Source organism: Lipotes vexillifer, unplaced genomic scaffold (assembly GCF_000442215.2).
Source record: "Lipotes vexillifer unplaced genomic scaffold, Lipotes_vexillifer_v1.1 scaffold242, whole genome shotgun sequence".
NCBI classification, from domain to species: domain Eukaryota; kingdom Metazoa; phylum Chordata; class Mammalia; order Artiodactyla; family Lipotidae; genus Lipotes; species Lipotes vexillifer.
This window is the reverse complement of record NW_006771376.1, coordinates 1,418,304-1,444,965: the sequence shown is the minus strand read 5'-3', so window position 1 is coordinate 1,444,965 and position 26,662 is coordinate 1,418,304. Positions and strand designations below refer to the sequence as shown.

General features: G+C 51.2%; 2 protein-coding genes across 3 annotated transcripts in view; one reads left to right on the top strand and one right to left on the bottom strand.

The window, feature by feature from the left end:
• Positions 1-562: 562 nt before the first annotated feature.
• Positions 563-8,018, bottom strand: MPI (mannose phosphate isomerase). 2 transcript variants are annotated; one of them, XM_007446690.1, is made up of 8 exons: positions 7,985-8,018; positions 7,373-7,500; positions 6,062-6,262; positions 5,176-5,317; positions 4,648-4,830; positions 2,762-2,935; positions 1,647-1,849; positions 563-1,302 (listed from the first exon to the last, which is right to left on the bottom strand). In XM_007446690.1, exons 1-8 carry the CDS (start codon positions 7,998-8,000, stop codon positions 1,084-1,086), a joined length of 1,266 nt encoding a protein of 421 aa, XP_007446752.1. In that variant the 5' UTR covers positions 8,001-8,018; the 3' UTR covers positions 563-1,083. The 2 variants fall into 2 exon arrangements, with proteins under 2 accessions (XP_007446752.1, XP_007446753.1); XM_007446691.1 differs by lacking the exons at positions 4,648-4,830; positions 7,985-8,018 and having other exon boundaries at positions 1,084-1,302; positions 7,373-7,510.
• Positions 8,019-13,175: 5,157 nt separating this feature from the next.
• Positions 13,176-26,662, top strand: part of SCAMP2 (secretory carrier membrane protein 2) — a 21,799-nt gene continuing 8,312 nt past the window's right edge. The window contains exons 1-3 of the mRNA XM_007446689.1: positions 13,176-13,338; positions 24,488-24,556; positions 24,995-25,093. Coding sequence (XP_007446751.1) covers positions 13,282-13,338; positions 24,488-24,556; positions 24,995-25,093 — 225 coding nt within the window. The 5' untranslated portion in view covers positions 13,176-13,281. The remainder of the gene's footprint in view (positions 13,339-24,487; positions 24,557-24,994; positions 25,094-26,662) is intronic.

The window sequence follows — 26,662 nt, the reverse complement described above, 5'->3', positions numbered from 1 at the left end:
AGGTACTTCCTGCCATTGTAGAAAAAAAGTAGCTTGATTTCTCTTCACAATACTAATTAGATTGTCCTGTCCTTTAGTCCCTGTATCTACCGTGACTGAATGTGCTCTAGAGAAGTGATTGACAACCTTTGTGAAGGGCCAGTCAGTACATTTGGTTTTGCAGGCCATACAGTTTGGTGCACCTACTCAACTTTGCCATTGTAGCCTGAATGGAGCTGGACAGTATGTAAATGAAAGGGCGTGGCCAGATCCAGCCTGCTGACCTTAGCCTGATGATCCCTGCCCTAAAGCCAACTAAAGCACTGGAGAGAACCTCTGCACTGACAATGCCTTTCTTTAGACCCATCTTCCACTGGGTGCAGGGCTGGAGGGCCCAAGGTTTGCCTGCAAGCTCCGCAGCTGAGGCTACAGCAGGCTCTCCCACACCTTCCTTTAAAAGGCCTCTGGAGTCTAGCCTGCCTACCTCAGGAAGCTGTCTGAAACAGGAATAAAGCAAAAACTGGACAACATCCAGGGAGGGCTCTTTCAGCCCGCTTCAGGGACTGGAATGGCAAAGGCTGAGTGCTCTTTAGCCCACAGGCCTCAACACAGGTGATCTTTAATTGCTTTGACACAGCAACACTAGTCCACAGGCCTACCCTTTTCCCTCCTTCTCTGCACTGAGGAAATGGGCAGTCCCGGGGCCAGAACCCTGTACTCCCAAATTAATTACCTATCTTGCCGTGACTGATACTGAGCTAATCATAGATTTCACCACCCTGCCTAATGCTATAGGCTGGAACAGCTGCAGCTTCGTGTATTGAGGAGAGCCTGGCTCAAGGGTGGCAAGAATACAAGGGGAGTATCAGCCCTCAGTTCTCACGTGGGCCCCTCCTACCAGGAAGAAGATGGTTCAGCCTAGGCCTGCTCAGGAGTCACTGACTTCAAGCTCTTCTACCCCAGCTCTTTCAGGGTATACCCAAAGAGCCCGGAACAGGGAAGGGATTTGGGCTGGGCCTGAAGGGATTTGGGCTGGGCCTGAGGAGGTGAGGCTGGCCAGGATGTAGGGTGACTGGCAGAGAAGAGCCAGGAAGGCTGTGGCCTCTACAGCAGGCAGCAGGCACGGAACATCAGCAGGTCCTCAGGCAGCGTGAGCTTCAGTGAGACACTCTCATTGGCCCCAATGAAGAGCACCCCTCCACGCTTCAGGGAGATTGTGGCCTGAGCTGTGCGGGTGCTGGCTGTGACTGTCCCCTGCACCATCAGGAGGATACTTGCAGAGTCCAGTGCCAAGACCCTATATTCAGTGACGGAGCCAGGCACCTGAGCAGAAAGAAACAGCAAGATGGAGCAGGGTTTGAGCTGCTGTTAGCTCACAGGGGTCCCGGGATGACCCCAAAGACAGTGAGAGGGAGAGCTCTGCCACCTTCTCCCCCACGGCTTGGGCTTTTGTCAGCATGGAGGCCCTTGTCTGGTCCCTGGTGCAGAGGGCCACAGACAGGCCCTGTGGCCATTCTCTCATCACATGAGCTTGGCAGAAAGGAAACCCAGCCCCAGGTATACTCCACATTGTGGCCCTTGCCAGCGTTCTTCATGCCACACAAAAAACACCCACCACAAAAAAACAAAACAAAACAAAACAAACACCCACCACAGCCCTCACTCACCTCCATCTTCATAACGGTGAAGTCTGGCACAGGAGGATCATAGATAGAGAGGTAGGGGTCTTCCTGACTCCATGCTGGAGGAAAGAGCCTGTCCTGGCTGGGGATATAGCTGAGCATTTCACACAAAGTTGGCACATCGATGAACTTGGGTGTCAGGCCAGCACGCACCGTGTTGTCCGAACATGCCATGCACTCCACGCAGTCTGGGGATAGACAGTTGTCATGTGGTAAGCTAATGAAGGATGCCTTGGAATTTGGCTCTCCAGGGCAGGGCCTTCTAACTTGAGTGCCATGAGCTCTCTGTAGAATTAGATAAAAATGTGTGAATTGCGTCTTCTGTGACAATGGGCTAAGATAACAGATACCAAAACAGGTGACACGTCACCCACCATTGTCAAGGGGAGTCATGTTTATCCCCTGGAGGAGCCCCAACCCTCTGGAGACTTAATATTCTCCCCTTCTACCACAGAATCCTGTCCACGAGTGGATAAACGGCCAACAGTCAAAATGTGACACCGTTCTGTGGCAATGTGTTTTTTTGTGTTTTTCTTTTGCGGTACGCGGGCCTCTCACAGTTGGGGCCTCTCCCGTTGCGGAGCACAGGCTCCGGACACGCAGGCTCAGCGGCCATGGCTCACGGGAACAGCCGCTCCACGGCATGTGGGATCTTCCCGGACCAGGGCACGAACCCACGTCCCCTGCATCGGCAGGCGGACTCTCAACCACTGCACCACCAGGGAAGCCCGGCAATGTGTTTTTTAACATAAAATCTCTGCGAAGACAGGACAGGCATGTGAAGGCAGGGAAGAGAACAATGGCCTTGATCCAATATAGCCTGGATACAAACTGTGGTTCCCACACATATTGACAGGTCTTAACATGAGAGCATCATGACCTCACAGGGGTGGTGTGAGGATCCAAGCAGTTGTCCAACTCAAGCTGGCATTCATCATCCCTATTGGTCACTTCCCTGCTGACCCCAGGGACCCTGGGAGGTCAGAGCTGGATGGGACTTTAAAAGTGGTCTCCTCGACCACCCCCTCCTGTTTTGTCCAGATGGGGAAACAAGGCCTGAGGCGGATGGCAGTGGGGCTCACTGCTGAAATGCGGCTCACCTCCTTTCAGGTAGGCATGGGGCACGTTGGCCTCCAGAAACATGGCCTCCCCCGGCTTCAGGGTAAGCAGGTTCAGGAAGTAGATGGCAAAGCATCCGATATCACCTGGGTACTGCTGGTGCAGCTGCAGCAAGAGTTCCCCATAGATGTCCTCCATGTTGTTTCCAGCAGCCACTGAGGGTCACAGAGCACCCCAAGGCCACTTAGGAACCCTCAGTGGTGTTCACAGCCCCACCCTGGCCAAGGAGAGTCCTGGAGAAGACCCTACCCAAGGAATCCAGAAACTGGTGGGCATATTCTTCTCGTCACATCCCCCACCCTTTGGGGGCCAGCCTTCCTTGATATTCCAGCCTACACAGATGGCCGTTTTCCCCATTTTGACTATCTATATGCCCACCACTCTACTAGGCACTAAAAGGGCTAGAGTGTAGTCCTTTTAGACAGTGTTTCTCAACCTCAGCATTATTGACATTTGGGGACAGGTAATTCTTTGTTGTGGGGACTGTCCTGTGCATTGCAGAATGCTCAGTAGCATCCCTGGCCTCCACCCACGAGATACCACTGGCACCCCAAACCTGGGTTTGACAACCAAAAATGTCTCCAGACTGCCAGTGTCCCCTGGTTGATAACCTCTGCTCTAGGAGTTTAAAATCTAGTTAGGAGATAACCCAAGGGTTCCATGTGGGGTGACCAACTGTCCTAATTAGCCCAGGCCTTTCCCTTAACAGTGAAAATCACTCAGTCCCAGGCAAACTGACATGGTTGGTCACCCCAGATAGCATGAGGCAGGATACAACCAAGGGCTAAAATGTGTCCTGGAGGCTGAGCAGGGGAGATGAGCTCAGCCTGATCAAGAGTGGTGGCAGAAGGCTTCTTGGGAACTGGGGGGAGGAGGGGAGGGTGGTGAGCTGGGCTCCCTTGACTGTGGAGAGAAGGGGGAGGGTGTCTCTAAGTAAAAGCAGTGTGTGTCAGTGCCACAATGAAGAGACCAGTTGGTCTGGATTGGAGGGTTGTTTCGAGTCTTCATACAGACACATGCTGAATGCCTACTCTGTGCTAAGCACTGTGGGGACACACGAAGGTCAAGGAGACAGGTCCCTGGCCTAGAGAAAACTCCAGTTTTAACAGGTGTGCATGTGATGATATCTACACACAGGTGTTAAGGGCTATACCTGACGTATGAACGGGGTGCTATGGGAGCTCTGAGCAAAAGTAATCAGCTCTACTGTGAGTGCAAGAAGCCCTAAAGGGAGAGGCATGCAAGCAGAGAAGACAGCAAAAAACAAAACAAAACAAAACATAGGATATGCTTGGGTAAAATAAATAGTTCCCTGTGGGTCAAAGGTAATAGGGGAAATGGGTAGAAACAGAACCAGAAGAGCTCTGGGCTTGCATGGAAAAGGAGCTGGGGCCTCAGCACATGTGCCATATAAGCTCCCAGCAGAAGAGTCCATTCTGCCTTGTTTTTCACTGCTTGTATTGACTCTCCAACCCAAAGGTGACACAACCATACCCATCACAGTCATTTCCTGAACTCTCCTTAGTTAGCACAAGGTTGGGCACAGAGCAGGTATTTAAGGAAAGATCTACTGGTTGAGAGCTCTGGACTTCAGGCCTTTGGCGGAGAGAGGATCCCTTCATCTCCTTCCTGCTCTCTAGCCCCAAAGTATAAAACACTCCATGGAGAGCAGCTAGAAGCAGCACTCAACCAAGGGCCTTGTTCCACAAAGACTGGGAAAGAAATGCTAAGTCACTAACAGGCCATCTAAGTCAGGCCCGTTTTGGTGCTCTACTTGAACAAAGGGGTTGAGAACCCTATCCCCACAGCCTAGTGTCTGTGCCAGAGGCCCAGGACAGGGCATTGCACCCAGGCCTGAGACACCTACCTTGCTGGGAGATCCGCTTCACCAACAGGTTGAGCTGCTCCACCACTACCTTCTTCTCACTCTTCATCAGGTGGGAGAAACAGCTCTGCAGAGCAGAGGCCACAGCCTGGGAGTCACGGCTCAGGCTCTGCTTCAGCTGTGTTGCTGCATTATCTCCAATTAGAAACTGGAACTCGGGCACCTCTGCAGGAAGGTCAGGCCAGGGCCCATATCAGGAATGGTAAAGATGGAACTGGCAAAAGTGGGAAGCTGGAGGAGGCCTCCCCGTCTCATCCCTAACCAAGGAGCCGGGCAATGCTATGCAAGCTTTGCAGTGAAAAGCGACTGCTCACCACCAACCCTCAGCAATCACACCTGAGCCTGGTCTCATGGGCCTGCCCTCGGAGTGTCAAGAATTCATGAGGCCAACAAGCCCCTCAGTTCCTGTGACATTCAGCCTCTGTTCTCTGCCACTGTTCCAGCTCTGCCCTGGGTTGCCCATGCATCCTAGGCCAATATGCATGCTCTCAGCATTTTGTCCAACCTTACTTGTCAGAAAGGTCACAATCTCCTCAACTGGCCGGAAGCCACATAAGCCCTGGAAGGGGGTGAGGGCAATGGCCATCTCTGGCTTATGGTTGGCATCGGGGTAGTGCTGTGGAGCCTGGAGGTGCAGCTTCTCTGCCAGCTCCTGTGGGATGGCCAGGGAAGAGGAGAATGGTTAAGGTGCAGCCATCATCTAGGAAGACACCAGTCTCACCCAGACCTTGCTCTCAACACTCCCCAGTCAGCTTCCTACCTCTGGCACTGAGCCCAGTCAAGGCATAATTCAGAAACTCAGGGCTCGGCCAACCCAAGGCAGGTACATGGACCAACTGTGGGGGAGAGGTGGGGCAGGCTTTAAGAGGACTGCGAATCAGGAAACCCAAACACCAAGCCAAGCTCTGACACTAACAAGCTGTGTGACTTTGGGTAAATCCCTCTCTTCTCTGGGTCTTACTTTGCTCATCTAGAAATGAGGAGTTTGGACAGACAAAAGCTTAGGCTGTGACTCACGGGCTTGTGCAGAAAGACACGGGAGTGGAGCTGAGGCAATGACTAGGGTACTTGCCCTGCCTTGGAAGGTAAACTCTTTGAGAGAGCCAGGTGGAAAAATGGCAGATATGAATAGTCCTGGGTTAGCTGAGGGGAGCCCAGGAACAAGCGTGGAGAAGCTCCCCTGGCACAGGCTGGTCAGCTGTCCACTTAAACTTAGCTGCCACATGTGTCACCAGCAACTGGCTTGGCAGAGCTAAATTGGGAGTTGACAGGCTTGGATTTAATTGGGGGCTGGAGCCTGGCATGGGCAGGGTAAAAGCAGCAGTAAACGTTGCAGGAGGGCCTTGACATAAGTTCTTCTCTACCCTGACCTCTGTGCCCTACCCTGATCCTGTACCTTGTTAGGGTGTGCCTGGATAGACAGGGCTGTTTCGACTGAGAGCACTTTGAAGAGAAAGGGCAGCTTGCCATTAAAGGTGTCCTTGACCTTCGAACCCAGGCAGTCCTGGTTCTCAGCAATCCACTGGCCTAGGGTCTTCTGCAAGATGCTGTTGTCAAGGATCTTGGCATCTCCCCGGGGGTGGGTCCCCATCCACAGCTGTAAAAACAGGAAACTTGGGAGGGAAAAAGGAAGAAGCCGGCACCACCCACTGGCCTAACCCAATCCGTTACCCTGTGCTCCCCACAGGGCAGCCAAGTTCTGAAATGGGACTCCCAAGACCGGGTATAAATGCTCATACCATCACAGACATACATGAGGGCAGCAGACCCAGAACACCAGGAGTCAGGAGACCCAAGCTCTAGTCCAGGATCTGCCTCCAACCAGCTGTGGAGGCTTGGGCTAGTTATTTCCTGTCTCTGGGTATCAGTTTCTTCATCTGTCCAGTGAGGAGAATGAAACCTGCATTGTCAAGGTCACTGAAAAGCTCTGACTCTCAGGTGGCTCTGTGAGGGGTTAACATTCATTTATTCTAGTCTCAGAAGTAGAGGCTAAGCCTTCCTGTGCTTTGGCTTTTTCTTACTAAATGGGCAGGAAAAAAATATATTTTAGGTTATTAAAAATGTCAAACTTAGTCAAAGGAAAAATTTTAATTGTCAAGGGAGGCTGAATTAAAATTCAGTAAGTGCTGGGACTTCCCTGGTGGTGCAGTGGTTAAGAATCCGTCTCCAAAGCAGGGGATGTGGGTTCGATCCCTGGTCCGGGAAGATCTCACGTGCCACGGAGCAACTAAGCCTGTGTGCCACAACTACTGAGCCTGCGCTCTAGAGCCCGCGAGCTACAACTACTGAAGCCCATGTGCCACAACTACTGACGCCCACGTGCCTAGAGCCCGTGCTCCGCAACAAGAGAAGCCACCGAAATGAGAAGCCCGTGCACCACAACGAACAGTAGCCCCTGCTCACTGCAACTAGAGAAACCCCGCGCAGCAACAAAGACCCAATGTAGCCATAAATAAATAAATAAAAGTCAGTAAGTGCTGACAGTTCTTGGGAAATTCCAGTCTATTATGACAAAACCTCACTTCTTCTAGTGCTACCATGTGGGTTCATCAACCTGCACAGATCTCAAAAGCCAAGGAGGCCTTCTCTCTCTTTCCTATCTTCCCTTCCCAGCTGATTCACATGACTTGCCTGGGGCCCCTTGAGTGGAGGAGTTCCTTGGTCCCACCTGCTGGTAAAGGAGGCTAAAATACAGCCCGGGTCTCACCTCTGCATATGGTTTGTCCTCTGAGATCTGGGCCAGTGGGTCACTGCTAGCCAGCAGCCGAGCCACTTCACTGTTGGAGCCCATCTTCCCCCAGGCATACTGCTGCACCACACAGGAAAGTGGGAATACTGGGGGTACAGACAGAGCGTCAGTTTCCACTCCACTCCTGAGGCCTGACTCTCCTGTCCCGGGGAAACTACACCCTAGCTGAGGGTTCTGTCTGGGGGATAGAGTCAAATAAGGGGTTTATAGGTTGTTAGTTGAGACCCTTCTGCAGGCCTCGATGTTCCCATCTCTAAGACCGGCAGTAAAGATCTTCTGCTGACGTGAGGCAGATAGTTGCGTTAAGGTGACGGGGAGAGGGTGGCAGGAATCTATTTCCACCGCACCGCGTCTCGAAGTAACCCACGCGCAGCCCTCTCCCCTCAAGGCCCTCCTTCGAGAGTTGCAATAACGGCTCAATTCCCATCGCAGGTGCCCCCTCCTCTGCCCGGCGCCCATCCATCTTTTCGCAGAGCCCCGCGGGTGGGTTCTACCTGGTATATCAAGTTGGGAAGGGTCCGAGGACGCGACCCACCCCCACGCTCGCTGGCACCCCAGCCAACAGCCCACCTCTCTGAGCGGCCATCTTCGCGGCACCAGCCCTGGCTTCTAGCACGTATACTTTTCCCGGCAGCACCCTCGGCCCCTCTGCCCCCAGACCTTCATGGGAAATGTAGTTTCTCGAGCGCCTTTTCGGAGACCCGTGCGCCCGTTGTGGCCACTCCCCGCACTCTGAATCCCTCTCCCACCCTCCAGCTCTCAGAACGAATACCCTCCAGTCCAGAGGCTTCCAGCCCGCAATCTTAGGTCTCAGTATTCATTTATTCATTCATTCACCAGGTACACATTTATTGAGAACCTGGTAAATGCCACGGACTGTTCTGAGGGCTGGAGATACATCCGAGAACGAGATGACGATTACCTTGCCTTTGTAGAGCTTACATTCTTGTGAAGGAAAAACAAAGGCCCTAAGGTGGGAACGTGGAAATGTGCCTGTCATTTTACGGAGTAAATAGCAAAGAGGCCAGAGTGGCTGGAGCAGAGTGAGCAGGAAGGGTGGAAGTGTGGTGGTTAGAGAGGAAAGGCAATGGGCAGAACTTTGTAGGCTATTGTCACGGCTTCAGGTTTTCATTAGCCGGTTTGAGCAAAGAATTGTTATGATCTAATCAGGAGCTCACTAATGCTTGATGATGATGGCAAATGTCACATGCAAGGCCCTTAATCTGAGTTTCAGTTTCTTCCTCTGTAAAATGGGGATAATGCTGCTGGACTGACAGGCTTGTTGGACGGTGAGATGGGATGATGTGGGACTCAGGAAGGCAGTCAGTGCTTGGTGCTCCTCTGATTCTTCCTTCCCTAAGTACTGCAGGACTCAGAACCCTAGCTTCTCCTCCAGGCTGAGCTGTTCACAAGCCACACAGAGGTCAAGGGAAGTCACTAGGAGTCCTGCATTGTGAAGGCTGGGCTTGGCCTTGGCTGTGGAGTAATCTTGCTATATCCTGGACAGAAAGGCTCTGACATACGGATCTCCTCAGTCAACAGCCCAGGAAGAGGGCAGCCAGCTGGAGGGGCCCAGGAGCATAGCAGCCAAAGCTCCAGGGAACCTGGAGTAAGGGCCTATAATCCTGACTCTGCCTCCTCTTTCCTCCCACACTGATTCCCATGGCCTCTACCACACATGTCCAGAGGAAAGAGGGGTACTGTTTTCTCTGCAATGTTCTGCCCGGCTATGGACATCGACCTCCCTAATGGTCCCCTGGCTCAGATAAATCAGCCTGCATTTCAAAGGAAGCTTCACCATACACTAAGGAATAAGAAAATGAACCATACAAAGAGCACATCTCACATTACCTCCTAACTTTGAATACCTCTCCTTCCTCTCATCCCCACTTCTCCAGCAATATGAACCTTCTGGGAGAAGAATGAGGGATTAGTCCAGGCATAGGGAGTTTTTAGAGCACCTCCCACTATCACCATCACTGAAGTCAAGTTAGAGTCCCTTCCTCACAGTACCTCTGCACAGGGAAGGAAGAACTTAGATTGTTGGGACAGAGCCCCCACCCCTTACCACCCTCCCTACACACAGAAAAATATATCTAGAAGGGAAACTAGGGTGTTTGGAGAACCTAGAACCTTTCACCCTTAACTCTTGCTTGTCTACCTCTAATAGAACTGATCACACTTTATCTAGTGATGATCTGCTTTCCTCTCTCCTTCTAGACCATACGTCTAATTCAGCTTCACATTTCTGCCAGTGCCCAGCTGATGTTCAAGCAATAATAGCAGCTAACATTTATTTGTAATGTACTAACGATTATGCTAGCCCTTTTCAAGAATTCTCAGGACAACCCTAGGAGATAGGTACTGTCATTAGCCCCATTTTCGAGTTGAGAAAAATGGGTCTTGGAGAGTTAACAGGTCCAAGAGCATAGAGTTCCAATCTGCTATACCTCCTCCCTTGTTGAACAAGTTAATGAGTGAATAAATGTATGATGTCTCTCTCAGAGGGAAGTAGACAGATCCCAGGGGTCTTCAGAGATAGATGGGTGGACAAGCTTCATGTTGGTGATATCAAATTCCATTCTTGGGCTTCCCTGGTGGCGCAGTGGTTGAGAGTCCACCTGCCGATGCAAGGGACACGGGTTCGTGCCCCGGTCCGGGAAGATCCCACATGCCGCAGAGCGGCTAGGCCCGTGAGTCATGGCCGCTGAGCCTGCGGCGTCCGGAGCCTGTGCTCCGCAACGGGAGAGGCCACAACAGTGAGAGGCCCGCGTACTGCAAAACAAAACAAAACAAAACAAATTCCATTCTTTCTTCAACAGTCCAGCAATGTACGAGGCTGGGCAGACAAGGAGGAAGCAGGACAGCCTCATGTTGTGTGGACTGCTCTCCTCTCAGGCTGCAGACAGCAAAGATCTCTGTGTGTTGCTTGTGATACTGTGATAGAATAACTGGCTCCTGGCGAGATTTCCTAAAACCTTTATAATTTCCTAAGCAGTAAGAGTACTAGGGGCATCTTTTGTTCTAATACTTGGTCTTTTTTTTTTTTTTTTTTTTTTTTTTTTTTTTTTTTTAGGCTCAGCGGCCATGGCTCACGGGCCCAGCCGCTCCGCAGCATGTGGGATCTTCCCAGACCGGGGCACGAACCCATGTCCCCTGCATCGGCAGGCGGACTCTCAACCACTGCGCCACCAGGGAAGCCCTAATACTTGGTCTTTGACCCTGGTTCCTGACACGGAGCTCCTAAATCCCTTGGAATTTCCTGGGTGATCAGAGCATCTTTTATCCTAATGAGGCAACTGTTGGTGGCCTCCTGGATAGCATCAGGCTGGGGGCTGGTCACCAGAAAGACTAAGCCACAATTAGAAGCTTGGAACCTTCAGCCACACCTCCCATCTTATATGGAAGGGAGAGATCGAATTAACAATTGATCACGCCTACATGATGATGCCTCCATAAAAATACCTGAGGGCTTCCCTGGTGGTGCAGGGTTGAGAGTCCGCCTGCCGATGAAGGGGACACAGGTTCGTGCCCTGGTCTGGGAAGATCCCACATGCTGCGGAGCGTCTGGGCCCGTGAGCCATGGCCGTTGAGCCTGCGCATCCGGGGGCTGTGCTCCACAACGGGAGAGGCCACAACAGTGAGCAGCTCGTGTACCGCAAAAAAAACCCACCACCACCAACAAAAAAACCTGAACTACTGGTTTAGAGAGCTTCCGCGTTGAACATATCTCCTTACCAGAAGGGTGGCAAACCCCAGCTCTACAAGGACAGAAGCTCCTGCGCTCAGAACCCAGACCTCACCCTATGTATCTCTTCAACTGGCCATTCATCTGAATTCTTTATCATCTCCTTTATTATATAATAAGCCAGTAAATGTGTTTCTCTGAGTTCTGGAAGCCATTCTAGCAAATTATTGAACCTAAGGAGGGGGTAGTGGGAACCCCGATTTATAGAGGTACAGGTGATGACATGACACCCGGACTTGTAATTGGCCTCTGAAGTGGAGGCAATCTTGTGGGACTGAGTGCTTACTTAACTTGTGGGATCTGACCCTAACTCCAGGTAGATAGTGTCAGACTAAATTGAATGACACCCAGCTGGTATCAGAAAATTGATTAGTGTTGGGGGAAAAAACTCCACGTCTGGTCACAGAAATGTCCTGTGCGACTAGTAAAGGAGAAACACGAGAGGTTTTTCTTATACTGCCCTAAAAGGGGTAGCCATGGTGTGTGGGGGGGTGGTTACGGGTAAGTAGTTTCTAAGGGGACATAAACATAGATCCCTACCATTCCCCCACTTCAGGACATTTCCTGAAAAAATCTTGAGCTGGACCCTAAGAAAAGTGGATGAGTGAAATAGTAAACTATTTACTAAATGCTTATCATCTGCTTGGTACTATGTTAGTGCCAGAAATACAACAGTGAACAAAACAGATGCTGCTTCTGCCCTTGTGGAGATTACAATCTGGTGGGAGGGACAGACATAAATAACCACCTTTACAAGCGTGTAATTACAACCTGCAATAGGTATTATGAGGGAAAAGCACGGGGTAATAGAAGAGCTTACCTTGTGGGGGAAGAGTGCTCTAATCTGTGGTGGAGAGAGACCACTCCTGAGCAAGGGGCCTGTATGCCTAGATTTGAAAGATAAGCAGGTGTTAACTAGGGGTTGAGGAGGGCTTGGGCTGAGAGCATACCAGGAAGAGGGAAAGGCCAGTGCAAAGGCCCTGAGGCAGGGAGGAACAAGGGAAGTTTGAGGAACTGAAAAGCCACTAGCAGGGCTAGAATGCACAGCGGTGTGGGATGTGGTGGTGGGGTAGGCACAAGAAGGAATGGGAAGGATTGATAGGTGGGGCACAGATCTTGCAAGTCCTAGAAGCCAAACGAAGAATTTGGGCCTTCATGGAAAATAACTGAAGGATTTTAAACAGAAAGTTCCGTAGTAATTTTGCTCCCTTTGAATGGATCTCTAGTTACAACATGAACAACAATAGACCAGTTAGCAGCCCTGTAGTTTTCCAGGGTAAGGGATGACAGTGGCTGGATTCAGGGGCCGCAGAAATATACAAAGATATGAATAAATAACGTGGGTTTGCGGAGAGTGAATCAGCCACCTCCCCCATGCTTGATGGCTCTACTGCTGAACTCCCTCATTCACGTAATAAATGCTTGATGCCCAGGTTAATCCCAGCTCAGGCCCTAAGCCTGTCTGGGCTCAGCGATCCTCATCCCTAAAACGATAAAACTTGACATCCGGGGGCAAGGCCTAAGAGAGGCAGGGCTCAGCTAGTGTGGGGGACAGCTGCACGGTCCGTTCTTCCGAAAAGAACCTCTTTTATCAGCCCCTACCACCAGAACCCTTTCGTAGCTTGGCGAAGTCCTCTTGAGTCAGGAACTCCATTCCCCGCTCCCGCCGTTGGCTCGAACTTCTGTCCCCTGCCTGAACCAGTGCGTACTTCCCAAACTTGCCCTCCAAGAAAGCAAAGGGTTTAAGTTTCCAACTCCACTTTGGGGAGTTCCCAATACCATGTTGGAACCTATCTGACCGAGAGGCAGTTGGGAACGGCTCCAGCTCCTCCTCTGTCTCCCAAATCCCTCGGGGCTTCCCCAACCCCTGAAGCACAGGCACAGCGAAAATGCCGATGGGAGCGGAACGCCCTCCAGCAGCTCCACAGTGGGTTGAGCAGGAGGGCGGAGCGGACTTCTGTGACGTCATATGACCACGCCCCTCTGACAGGAAGCTGCGCCTGCGCCAGAACGGCTGCCTCGCTCCCGGAAGTGGAGGGTCTACACGCAGAGCGCCGCTGGGTCTGGGTGCCCGGAGGCAGAAGCGCTCTCGGAGCTTCCGCGTCGGTCCCCGACCGCCATGTCGTCTTTCGACACCAACCCTTTCGCGGACCCAGTGGACGTAAACCCCTTCCAGGTAGAGCCCTCATCTTACAGCGCTGTCTAGTGCCGAAGGCCGCCGCCCGGGCCTCTTCGCCAGAGCCGGGAGACGTGGCGTAGTAGGGACGGGCCGTCTGCCCAATGGGAGAGCGGGCTTTGAGGGCTGGCCTATCGTAGCGTCTTGGGGGCGGGACTAGCAGCAGGTGGAATAGCGGAGGGGGCGGGGTGCTGTACTCTGGGAAGAGGTGGGACTGTCTAGCTCCCGGGACGTAGCCCCTCTAACTGGACACTGCTGGGGAAGGGGACTGGCGCAGACACGATCAGGGAGACCCCCAGCTTCAGGGAGAGAAGCGACTTCACCTGAGGGGGATGTGTGGCTACCACGTCCCGCAGTCTTGTAGAGACACCAGCCTTGAGTCACTTTAGGATAGGGGGTGACAGCAACATAATGAAGAGGTGGAACCCTCTAGTGGGATGGAGAAATGTGAGAAAATCCCAAGAACACCACCCCCCGCAACATACACACAGCCAACTAGTCAATGACGTATAGGAGAGCCCCTGAGATTTGTCAGGAAAGGAAGGCTGGTAACCCAAGCTGAAATACGGTCTTGGATCTAGTTTGGACTGGGTTTTGGCTAGATGTGAGAGCCCAGGTTAGGGAGGGAGGAGAGGGTCTGAAGTGCAAGGAATGTTGGTCTGATGGCCCTCTGTATGGTGGCAGGGTAGTTGAGATGCACTGACCTATGAGCTGGCCTGACCTTTTGAACAATCGACCGAGGAAGAAAGAGACTTCCTATTTAAAGCCAAAACTCTTCCGCCTTTGAGCTAAGAGCACAAGGCTATTCTTTTCCATGATGAAGGATTGGGTCTCCTGTTAGCTCCACAGTTCCTATGCCTCTTGTTTCACGTCTGCTCAAAACCAGTTCTAGGGAAGCTTGCTTGTGCTGACAGGTGATTTATGAGCCCTGAGCTTTCTGCTTTGTCAGGATGTCACCAGGCACATGAACGCATCCTGCTTGTACTTTATTTTGGTCATTGGCAACTTTAAGTTTCCTCCAGGTGTAGGGGAAGTTCTTGGAGGGGTACTGCCTGCAACTCACAGCATGAGCTTTCCCACCTTGAATCCCTTCAGGAGTTAGAACAAACACAAAGGAGACTAGAATGAATGTCTGAGAGTAAAAACTTTATGTCTCTTTCTTGGTCTCAAGGTGACTTAGCCACTGGGAGCCCTCAAGGCAAATTTTGATAGCTTTGTAACCTCAGGGAATTCCTAACATTCCTCATGTAGCTTAATGCTTCTTGACAGAACTATTTGGAGAACTTCATCTCTTATGTAATGCAGTCATCTCTATTTCAGTAAAGAAAGAACATTTGCATTTTTTTCTTCTGCCAGTGTCTTCAGGTAACTGTTTTGCTTTAGTTATAAAACTGCTGTGTGTTACTGGAGTTTGAATTTTAGTAAGGATCTAGTAGCCTTTTGGTATGTGTGCTGTGTAATGATGTGCCTTTTTCTTTCTTCCTTTTTTTTTTTTTTTTGGTCCTGTCAGAATCAGAAATAAAATGTCTGCTGCCATCTGACAGAGGCAGTCAGCTGTCCAAAGATGCAGAGAGCTTGTCTTCAGTGCTAGCAGTGGGACAGATAGTTGGCCTAAATTCTGCCCTGTATAAATAGCAGCTTGAAAGTCTTAAACCATATCTCCAACCCCAGAAATGATTGTGCAAACTGTGGTAGAAGTAACTTCTGCATTCAAACAAGACAGTCTGTCCATCAGGCAGCCCCAGGATATGGCAGGACAGGAAGCAGCTGTGGTCCTGTAAAGAGCAACATCTGGAGGGGAAGCCTGTGTGGGAAGAAGAGAGCTGGCTGGCTGCGATTCTGCTCCTCCTGCCCTGGGCTGGGTTTTCCCTCTTGGCGCACAGCTGTGTGGGGAGAAGGAGATTTGGGTGTGAGGCCCCAGATCTCCTTCTCTTGGAAAGCTGCCCTCCCTCTCCTTGTGACGGTAGTGTCTGCTTCCCTGACTGCCAGAGCTGGGACATTGGGAGGGTGTAGCCCTTGGGTGACTGGGTGTGAACCCAGCTTCATTTACCTAGGGTGTTGGCACAGAGCTCAGGAGAGAGCAGGTGGAGAGGAGATAGGCTCAGAAACTGTCACACCTAGCTGGCCTTCAGAGCAGAGCCTTTTTGTTTTCCTCCGTGGTGGTTTACAAAAATATACTTAGTGTTCGGAGTCCATGGTTGACTTTTAGAGCTGGGACATCCTCAGAAATCTCTTCTAACCCTTTAGTTTAGAGATGAGGAAACCAAGAACCCAGGGAGGATGGGACATACCAGAGTCACCAGCTAATTTGAAGCAGGAAGGGACTCAGATCCAGGTCTCATTCTCAGGACAGTGCTGTTTTAAAAGTTTTAAACTGCCTTGGTGTTACTTAGGCCAGCAAATTAATATTAGGTAAGCTTTTTTGTTGTTGTTCAGTGGGTGGGGCTGGAATAATATGGATTGTATTGTGCTTTTTTAAGATGGTACTTTAATGCAGCATGTGTTCTGAGTAATACCAGTCCTGAAAGGTGCTCAGGGTTCTGTGGTCCAATAAGTTTAGGAATCATTTTTCTTGAAAGTTGACCAGGCTTTTTAGTTTGTTAAAGGCTCCGAGAAATCCTACAATAAAGATATTTGCTCAACTTTGTTTGACCCAGCCTTTCTCAAAGTTATTCAGCCACAGAATCCTTTTTCTGCTAACTCTTGTAATATCCCCTGAAGCTCCTGGTGCGCCTTTAAGCTGACTTCCTTATAAATGTTCTTTAGGTATACCCTACCCTCATCCCCACCCCAAACTGTGGGCATGGATTTTTATGATCCCCTCCTTGTGTATAGTTATAGTGAGATTATTAGAAAACTTCCTGCACAGTAACACTGTGAGTGGAAATTTGTCACAAGAGTGCAGAAGAGGTTTTACCAAACTCCTAGGAGGAAGCAGGAAACTGCAAGCCAAGTGTGGCTGATTTCCCAACCTCCACTGGCACTCCCTAGTCCCTCTGTGAATTATGGCACATCTGCTTTGTACCATCTGGGTATGCAGGTCCTTCTTTCCAGCATGTCTGTTGCCAAAATTTTCTCAGAAAGTCTTGGGGGATGAAGAGGTTGAGGGCTACAGGTAGGCATTGTACTCCCCGTTTTCTTTTTCAGCAGTCCACTAACAAGCAGCTCACCCAGGCAAATGCCTGGGCTGCTTTCCTACTTGGTGTATCTGCCAGGTTACCCCAGGCAGGCGGCATTGATCTCCAGGAGGGGGAGTGGACTAGCTGGTGGTGCTGAACAGAGAAAGCCTTTCAGCGTTCATGAGTTGCCAAATCACACCATATCACTTTCACACGTTGCCTCCTTGCAGTTAAAAGATAATCTCAGTGGTGTGGCTGCTTCCAAGGATTTAAAATGTTTCTCTCCTGTGGGAGGAGAAAGTGGTGGCAGAAACGTGATTTGGGTGTGAACAGAGTTACATGAAGTTCCCTGCACAGACACTGAGGGCTTTGTCACTTCCCAGAGAGGGTGGGCTCCAGCTTGACTGTACCTTTGGGAATTCTCAAAACCACCAGTTGGACCTGGTAGAACTTTCCTGTGGAACAGGAGCATTGTCTCGAGAAATTTGAAAATGGCAAACTTCATATAGTTTAACTGACCCCAGACAGCTGCCCAGATGGGGGCGGGGGGTGAGGGAGGTCTCCCTGACTTTATGGTTGGCGCCTGGAGCCAGGCTGGGTGTTCGAAAGCACTTGGCCAGAGACACAGCCGAACTTTTACCCTACACTATTAAGTTTTCTTTGGAGCCACTTGGTGTAGGATGATCCTGGGTTCAGAGAAATGGTAATATTTAACCAGAACAAACAAGGGGTACCTGCTGCTTCTTCAAGAAAATAGTGCCGTGCACATTAATTAGCAAGGTGTGACCCGTCCAGCAGTGCTCCTTTGAGATGCTGACATGTTTTTGCACATCACTGAGCCACTGCTGCTCCAAGATCCTGTGCAGGTGACCAAGATAAATGGGCACATGGCCTGTCAGAGCTTGTAATCTGGCAGGAGAGCTAAGAAATGCTCGCTGATCATGACAGCATGCCGTGGTGCGTAAAGGGCAGTCAAAACTTGCCAAAAGGATCTGTGAGGATCTGAGGAGGAACGAGGCAGAGTCCCGTGGTAGGAAGGGCTTGAGCTGAGAGCAGAAAGCCTGGCATATGGCAAGAGAGGGTATATCAGGTGAAGGAGTGCCAAGAAATTAAAGTCGCTTGCACACACTGTCACCCCCACAGCCCCAGGCGCCTCCTCGCTCTTGGATCCTGTGGTCTCTCTGGGAACCATGGGCCCACGATATGTCTGCTGCTTGTGATGCACAAGCTCATTTGGCCAGTCTCTCTTGAAATTCTCTCTGTCCTTGGCCTCTTTACACTGGTAACTCTCACCTCCTTCCGCCTGTTTTCTCTTCCTGTCTCATACCTTTAAGGGTGTCCTGGAGTTCTGTCCTTGACTTTGTTCTCACTGTATACCTTTCCAAGTAAGTCTTTCCACTTTTATGGCTTCAGAATAGCATCTGCATACCAGCGGTCCCAGATCTGGAACTCTAGCCCTCACCATTCTCCTGAGCTTCAAACCAGTACTTCCAACTCTCACCTGGACATTTCTACCCATTCCACCCAGATGCATTTTTAAAAATTAATTAATTTATTTATTTTATTTATTTTTTGGCTGTGTTGGGTCTTTGTTTTTGTGTGCTGGCTTTCTCTAGTTGCGGTGAGCAGGGACTACTCTTCATTGCAGTGCGTGGGCTTCTCGTTGCGGTGGCTTCTAGGTGCGCGGGCTTCAGTATTTGTGGCACATGGGCTCAGTAGTTGTGGTGCATGGGCTTAGTTGCTCCGCAGCATGTGGGATATTCCCGGACCAGGGCTCAAACCCGTGTCCCATGCATTGGCAGGTGGATTCTTAACCACTGCGCCAGGGAAGTCCCGAGATACATTTTATACATCTCTCCAGTGCGACTCAGTACCTTCTCAGATCCTCTCCCCACTCCCACACACCTGCTCCTGAAAATCCTGTTCCTCTTCTCCCATGACCGCCTTGTTCAGTGGCACCCTCCCCTCCCCTCCCCTTCCCCCTTGGTAACCATAAGTTTATTTTTTATCTGTAACTCTACTTCTGTTTTGTAGATAAGTTCATTTGTTGCCTTTTTTTAGATTCCACATATATGTGATATCATATGATATTTGTCTATCCCAGGTTATTCTTTGGTTAACTGTGGTCTTTGTTTATTACAGATAGTTATCTCATTGTCCAGTAAGGCCTCCCGTCTTGTCTTGTCCTGCAGTAACTCCATACCTCGACCATCCTGGGGAGTGGCCGAGCCTGTGCCACTTACCTGAGAAGGGTCTCTGGAGCCCGTACCCTCTTCTCCATCTCCAGAGTCATCCCTTAGTTCAGGCCTTATTATCACCCACGTGGATTCTTGTGTCCCAGCCAGTCTTCCCACCATCCTCCTTCCCTACACATCGCACTCTCCTCACTGCTGGCAGAGGTGATCACTGCTCACAATCTCTAGTTGTCCACGTTGCCCACAGGGTGAAGTCTGAACTCCTGCAGTCTGGCCTGACCTCTTCTGCAGGCTGGGTCCCTGGTGCTCCTCTCTGTATATACGCACTTCGCCCCACTGCCTCCAGAACCTTCTCCCTGAACACACTCAAGCTCTTTTTAAAGATGCTGTGTCTTTGCAAATGCTGTTCTTCTCTCCCTCTTTAGTGCTTGCTAAATTTCTTTCCTCTCTCAAGATCCAGTTCAGATGCCACCTCAGTGAAGCCTTCCCTGAGTCTCCAGACAGCTTCTTCACTCCCTCCTCTGCGAGCCTATTGCGCTTGCCCGCACCTTGTTCAGCACAGATAACGTGCTGTCAACTTCTTGCCCTGGCTTCTGTTGTGTTCTCTGTGCTATTTGCTTCTTGGGGGCAGGAACCAAGGCTTTTTCTTTGTGCCCTTGCCCTGTGCTGGTGTGGAATGGTTTGTGTAGGGAGTAAACAGACCGAGGTGGAAGGAGATGGCGGGGGCTCCGTTTGATTGAGGACAGGCTGTGCCGAGAGGAGAGCTGGTGCCAGGTCAGGGAGGGCCTCGACGCCAGGCCGGGGACTTAGACTCACTTTTTTGGGTGCTTCTGTACATCACTGCTGTGGCAGGGAGGGAGGCCCCAAGGTGCACGTTGCTTATTTGGTGGGTTCTCAGGCTCTCTTTTTAAAAATAAGTGTGTACGTGGTGTATGTGTGTGTTTAACATAAACATAACATAATCACATTATAGAAAATTTGTAAAACAAAGTAAATCATATTTTTACCCGTCTTTTACAACCATTGTTATTTTGATGTATTTTCTATATGAGTACTTCTGACAGAATTGTCATTTGATAGTCATATAACCAAGCCTTTTCTCTATTGCTGCCCTGTGTTCATAGCTGTGATTTTTAGTGTCTGTTTAGGCCATTGAGGGGATGTACACCAAAATGTACTTGTGCTCGCTGTCACTGGATATTTAAGTCGTTCCCTGCTTTTTTTCCCCTGTTGTAAATAATGGTGCAATGAATACATTTGCAGATACAGATTTTTACATATTTTCCTCATGTTTCCTTTGGATGGCTTTTCAGGCTCTGGCTCAGAGAGTACCAAGGTTAACTGTGGCTCTTTGTACGCCTGGGACCCAGCCAGCCAATCTGGCGATGACTGCCCCTTCTTATTCTATGACACACAGCCTTGTCGCTAAAGCAAATAGGACTTCACAGAGGTTCCAAAGTATTGGTGACTGTCTGCCTCCCAGAGAAAGTGGCCGAGTTTCTTTTAGTCCATGAGGAATTTATTTAATGTATTTATTTGGAGCCTGAAATAAATCTCACATTGGGAGCCTGGGTGCAGTGTAGGGTGGGAAAGCAAGGAAGAGTCACAGTAAACTCGAGCACAGCCAGGACCTGGGAGATGCATGGAAAGGGGTTGCCAAACTAGTGAAAACAAGTGTGTTTTTCAAGGCCCTTCCCCGGCAGAGTTGCAGCCTAGCTGTGCTGCGTCTTTTTCTCAGTCCCTCGCACCCCAGCTCCACGGAGTGTTCCTTTGCCCTGCAGCTGTGGTGGCCTGAGCTTTCTGACTGGGCCTTTGCTCCCCTTCCTCCCCTCCTCTTGGAACTGTGCCTTTCTCCAAGCCCGCCTGGGCCGCCTCTCCCCTCCCCTCCCCTCCCGTCCTGTTTTTACTCCCGTGCTGTGTGCAGATGTCTCAGCTACCAGATTTTGGTCTCCAGAAGGGCAATAGCTGCGTCCTTTTCCTCTTGATGTGTCCCTCACACTGTTTGTGACTGCTTGCTGAATGAAAAGAACTGAGATCAGGAGCGTTCTGTTTGTTATAAATTCAGTAAAGGGCATTAACCAGTTTGAGTCCTTTGGGCACTGAGGGAGTGTCAGGTTACTTCTTTGTAGTTGAAACTTAGCTCTCACCATGCTTTTAAATAACTACTTGACCCACTTATGAGCCAGCTGATGCTGGGTGGGTGGGAAGGAAGGTTGCTGCTGTTGACTTCTTACTTGTGACTTGGAGTAAAATCTGAGGGTCCTCATTCAGGCCAGTCAGTGTGGTCCTTCCTTGCAAGATTCTCTGCCTGTGTCCTACCAGGGGTGTTCGCCATGAAAGACTGCTCTGAAGTCTGGGAATAAAGAGCCGAGCAGAAGCAGTCGTCCCAGTCACTCACGGTGCCCTTGTCAGCATCCCTCGACCCTTCAACCCCACGTTGACTGAACACCTTCTGTTGGTCAGCCCCCAAGCCAGGCTTTGGGGATGCACTGCCCACTCAGGTTTACCACTCGTGTCTTTGGAGACAGACAGACTTGGATTCAAAATTGGGCTCAGGGACTTCCCTGGTGGCGCAGTAGTTAAGAATCCGCCTGCCAATGCAGGGGACACATGTTCGAGCCCTGGTCTGGGAAGATCCTACATGCTGCGGAACAACTAAGCCCGTGCGCCACAACTACTGAGCCTGCGCTCTAGAGCCCTTGAGCCACAACTACTGAGCCCACGGGCCATAACTACTGAATCCCACACACCCTAGAGGCCATGATCCACAACAAGAGAAGCCACTGCAATGAGAAGCCCGTGCACCGCAAAGAAGAGTAGCCCCCGCTTGCCGCAACTAGAGAAAGCCCCAACGCGACCATAACTAACTAACTAACAAAAACAAAATCTGGCTCAGCCACCACAGTCCCTGAGGTCTTGGATGAGCTACTTCCGCTCTCTGAGCTGGGGCTTTCTACATCTGCATACTCCTCCCTCACACGATGGCTGTGAGGTTGAATGAGGAGGTGCGTTGTAGCTTTTCTCAGCCAGCGCTGCTCACCTGAGCTGTGGAACACAGAAGCTGAGTAGAGCTAGTGTTTTCTCCATTCTCCCAAGGATGGAACATAACCAGGACTGTTCTAGATGTGCAGGAGAGAAGTCAAGTCATTGCAGACAGTGGATGCCTTGGGGCAGTGGGGCTTAATTCTCTCAAGGAACCAGGTTGAAAAAGAACCTAGTAGAACCTTCTTTTCTGGTGGCTTGACACAGTGGCCAGTTCTGGGATGACTAGAATTCCACAGTAGCATCGCTGTGTGATGAGCCTGGCACATGGTAGGCACTCAGTAAACGTCTGCTCCCTTGTCTGTCCCTCCTCTTCCCTCCCTCTCTCACCAGGCCTCAGCCTCTCTTGAAGCCATATACATCTTTCAGAAAGAGCCTAGGTCTCCTCAGGTGGAAAGTACCCGTGTCTCCCAGTGTTCCAGGCTCCTTTTCCCAGGCAAGGTGCCTCTGGGCCCCAGGGCTGCTGCTGTGATACAAGTGGCCCTCCCCTTCTGTGTGCCCTAGCATTTGGGCAGTAGCTCCCGGAGAAAGCAGAGGAGGGCCTGCAGCATCTAGCACTTATTCTCAGATGTTACCTGAGCTTCTGCTTGCATCAGGCTCTCTTCACCAAGCACTGGGGAGCCAGAAATATGAACTAGATCCAGAAACACCTGGTTGCAGAGTTTATAGCCTGCTAGAGGAGACAGGATTTGTTTGTGGTGAGCCTGGTGAGGGTTCAGGGCCAATTTTTTTAAGATTTTAGAGAAAGGAGGATGGATCACTATGGATAGGGTAGTCAGTCCCCCTGCCTCCCAGAATCCTCTTCTGGCTGACCTTGGTAAAGGAAATGACGTCTCTTCATGGCTCTGGAAGCTGCCTATTAAACATGCATTACCACAGCCAGGTATGTATGCTGGCTCCTGAAACTGCTGCCAGAGCTGCCCTGCTGTCCTTGTCCTGTAGTGACAGACTCAAGTTCCTTGGACAGTGGATCTGATTTCAGTGACTTCAGCTCACTTTCTCTGCTGTGGCTTGATGTCTGCAGAGTCTGAAAGGGGAACAGATACTGAGCCCCAGATCTTTCATGCAGGAAGGCAGCTCAGTAATTCTGGGATAAATCTGCTAGATGTTCAGCCAACAAATAACCTCAAGGCCAGTTCGCCAACTTCAGGTGGCCTCTCAAGCCTCACCTTGTCACTTTGTCCAAGTTGCAGGAGCCACCAGGCAGGGATTGTGTCCAGCAGAAAGGACACAGCCACACTGCCTCTTTGCAGAGGAGACTGGGTGAGGTGCAGAGGACAAGGACCATCCAGAGACGGGAAGTGAGTTGGGGCTGGGCTGGGCCCTGGGGCCCTGCAGACACAGGCTCACCTTCTAGGAGCTGACGGCCTTGGTAGGAAGTTAGTGTGTGTGAAAAAGGTATGTTCGGTGGTGACCCGTGGCTCTATAAATGTTCAGAATAGCAAGCCAGCTCCCATTTTGAGACCTGGGACAAGTACTGCACTGTGGCGAATATCCGTTTCCACATCTAAAAATTGAGGGGTGGTTCTCTGAGGGTCTGTCTGTTGTTAACATTGTGTTTAAGAATCCAATCTATGGAGGCTTCCTGCTGGAGGGGAAGCTGGGCATGAAGGACAGGAGCATCCAGACCAGTAGTGAGGGACTAGGGGTGAGGTGTACAGACAGGGGAGCCTAGGTGAGGCCTTATAACGGGGACCTTGGCAGAGTCTGGTGGCAGCTGTTTCCCTCAGAGGCATCTCTGTCCAGCTGGACCTGAGCCCCATACTATTTTGTATGGGGAAAGGGAGGGAGTGTACAGGAGCTCTGCTGGGTGAGGGGCAGGATGAAGACAGCCCAGCCTCAGGCCAGCATGGAAGCTGCTCTGGTGGAGAGGGTGGCGGAGATCCCTGCGTGAGGCCCTCAGCATGAAGGGTTGGCCTCGGCAGAGATCAGATGGGAAAGGGAAGATTGAAAACTCGGGAAAAGGCTGTGTTCTGAGGACATTTTTGCATTTTCTGAAAAGAATCTGGGGGAAAAAAACCCCAAAACAATTTCTTGGCTTTTCATCTGAGTCCTGCATATCTGTATTCCTAGCAAGTGTGCATGATTTAATAAAATTAGCACTGGCATCCAGCAGCATGTTTTTGTTCCAGAATGTTAAACTGTCCTTTAAAAAATAAGAGGAATAAATGTTTTCTGTAAAATAATAAATAAAACAGTACAGAGAGGTTAGAAAGTGAAAAGTACATATCCGTCCACACCACCTCACTTACCCGCCTCCCCCACCTGCTTCCCCTCTAAAAAAAAAACAGACCCTCCCTGGAGGTAAAACCATTTTACATTTCTTTTTTTTCCTTTTTTTTTTTTTTTTTTTTTTGGCTGTGCTGCGTGGCTTGTGGGATCTTAGTTCACTGGCTTGAACCCGGGCCCCGGCAGTGAAAGCGCCAAGTCCCAACCACTGGAGTGCCAGGGAATTCCCTAACTGTTTTGAATTTCTAAAGGGCACTAATAGGAACTTGTGTGGTGTCTATTCCCATGCCTCAGAGTGTAGACCTTGCTCTGGGTCTCTTCCGGGAAGTCATCTGGGCTGAACTGCTCCTTTTCCAGAAAGGGAGAAGCGATTGCAGCTGTGCTGTGGCAGAGGCTGGGCACAGGAGCCTTCGGGACAGGCTTTCCAGGGCACTAGGAAGGGCCATCAGCAGCCTCACTTCAGCCAGGTGTCCCTGGGAGGGGCCGAGAGATGGTGATCTCCCTCTGCCTCACCAAGGTTCTCCCTTTTCCCTAGCATCTAATGGCTCTTTTTCACCTTCTCAGGATCCCTCTGTGACCCAGCTGACCAGTGCGCCACAAGGAGGCCTGGCTGAATTCAACCCCTTCTCCGAGGTTGGTGAGCATGCCCTCTTTCTGAGTCCCTGGGTCCTCTGGGTGGTGCTGGCGTCTCTGGGGTAAGGAGACTTGGCAGAGACAGAGACAGAAAAGCTGCAGTCCTCAAAGGGACAGTCCTAATGTGAACTCAGCGGGGTGGGGTAAGGATGAGGAACTCATCCATTCTCCCCCTGGGGTCCGTGATCTGGGCCCCTCCCAGAACAGGGCCAGGCGATGCTGGGGAGCTCTGAATCCAGCAAGGGTCTGGGTTAGGCATCACATCGCCCAGAGCCTGAGGCTCGTTGGCCAAGAAGCTGCAGAAGGAGGCCCAGGGCAGGCCCAGAGGGAGTGCCCCTCACAGGCAGGGGCATATCACTCACCCTGCTGTGGGTTTGTCCCCACATGGCCAACTAGGGGAGGCCCACTCACCTCCCTCCTCTGATCTGCCCCCTGCAGACAAATGCAGCGACAACGGTTCCTGTCACACAGCTCCCCGGGCCCTCGCAGCCGGCAGTTCTCCAGCCCTCAGTGGAGCCAACACAGCCAACCCCCCAGGTACTGTTGACAGGATCCCTGTGACCGCTTCTTTCCAGAAAGGGACACACCCAGACCAGTAGCTGAGCCCTGAGATTGAGGGGTGGGCAGAGGGCTTTCATCCCTGGCTTCCCTTTAAGGGCCCTTTGAATCATCTCTTGGAAGTTGGTCGCTTGCAGATGGGGAGTCTGCTCTGCCAACCTATATCGTCTCCCAGTATCCTCTCCCCCACCCTACTTCCACCACCCAAAATAAGCTCTACTCTCCAGGCCAGGGTCCTTGGTGTCAGAGAGAGCATTTGATCCTGTCGTGCCATTCCACATCTTCCTTGGGCCTTCGGTTTGTTCTCTCTTACACAGGGTCCAGAATCTCTCTTCTCTCCCTCCCTCCCTCCCTCTCTCTCTCTCCTCCTCCTTTTTTTTTTTTAACCTCATTTATTGCTGCCCACCTTCCTGTTTTCCTTTGTCCCTTCACCAAATAGCTGTGAGTCTTTCTGCTTTGTGCCGGACACTCCCCTCCGTGCCTCACTGCCCTACCCCACGCTCTTCACTGCCCCCGGTGAGTATGGCCCACAGTGGAGTTGTATGTTGCAGCTCCTGCTTAGACAGGCCAGCAAGTTCCTGCCTACCAGATTCCTGGCAGTGAGCGAGCTCTCAGAGAGGCAGATGCTACTAGGAGGAGATAGTATTCTCAGAGACAGCTACATGCGAAACCTTCCGAAGGTAGGCAAAGTATAGATGAGCAAGAGTGAGGGCAAGGCCCCTGGAGCCTGCCCAAGCTGGGCTGTGGACTCTAGCGGGCCCCAGGCTGCTCCTACCGTCTGACTGGACTTGCTCTGAACGTTCTGCCCTGCCTGGGCCCCTGAGCCCCACCCATGGCCCTAGAACCCTGTGGAGGTGAGGCAAGGCTTAGGGGCAGGGGTGACTTTCCTGTTCAGCTGGGTGGTGGGCCGTAGGGACCTGGTCCTACTCAGCTGAAGTTGCAGACTTCGGAGAGGAGGCTAAGCCCCTCCATGTGGTCTCGGGTGGTCAATTCTTCCACCCCCACTGCCTGAAGTTTACCTTTGGCAAACTTTACCTTTGGTTCTTTGGAGAACGCCTTTTGGAGAGAGAGAGAGAGTGCACGCGCGCAGCTACGTATGTACAGGTATGCCTACCTTGTCATCCTGTGAGATGACCTGTTTGATACCTGCTCCCTAAAGAGGACTGTAGACTTCAGGAGGAACCAGGTCCCAACAGGGGGAGCAGGGCCCTGGGCTGGAACACCAGACCCAAGCCCAGCTGTATTCAGCCTCACGTGTAGTATCCTAGCTGCCTCACTCAGAGGCCCAGCTCTGCCTGGAGAGGGATAAAGCTTGGACCCTTCATGCCATGAAAGCCAGGCGAAGCAGGGCCAAGCCTAAAGGGCTGTCCTGGGTTATACTGGGTAACAGTTCAGGTGGACCTCTGGGCAGCTCGTGGGTGTGGGGCGGGGGGTGGTGCTTAAACATAGATCCCCGAGGCTCTGGGTACCCAAGGCTGCGCTCGAGTATCTCCCTTCCCCTCACACGGCTGGCAGGTTTGCACTGTTTCACACACACACACACACACA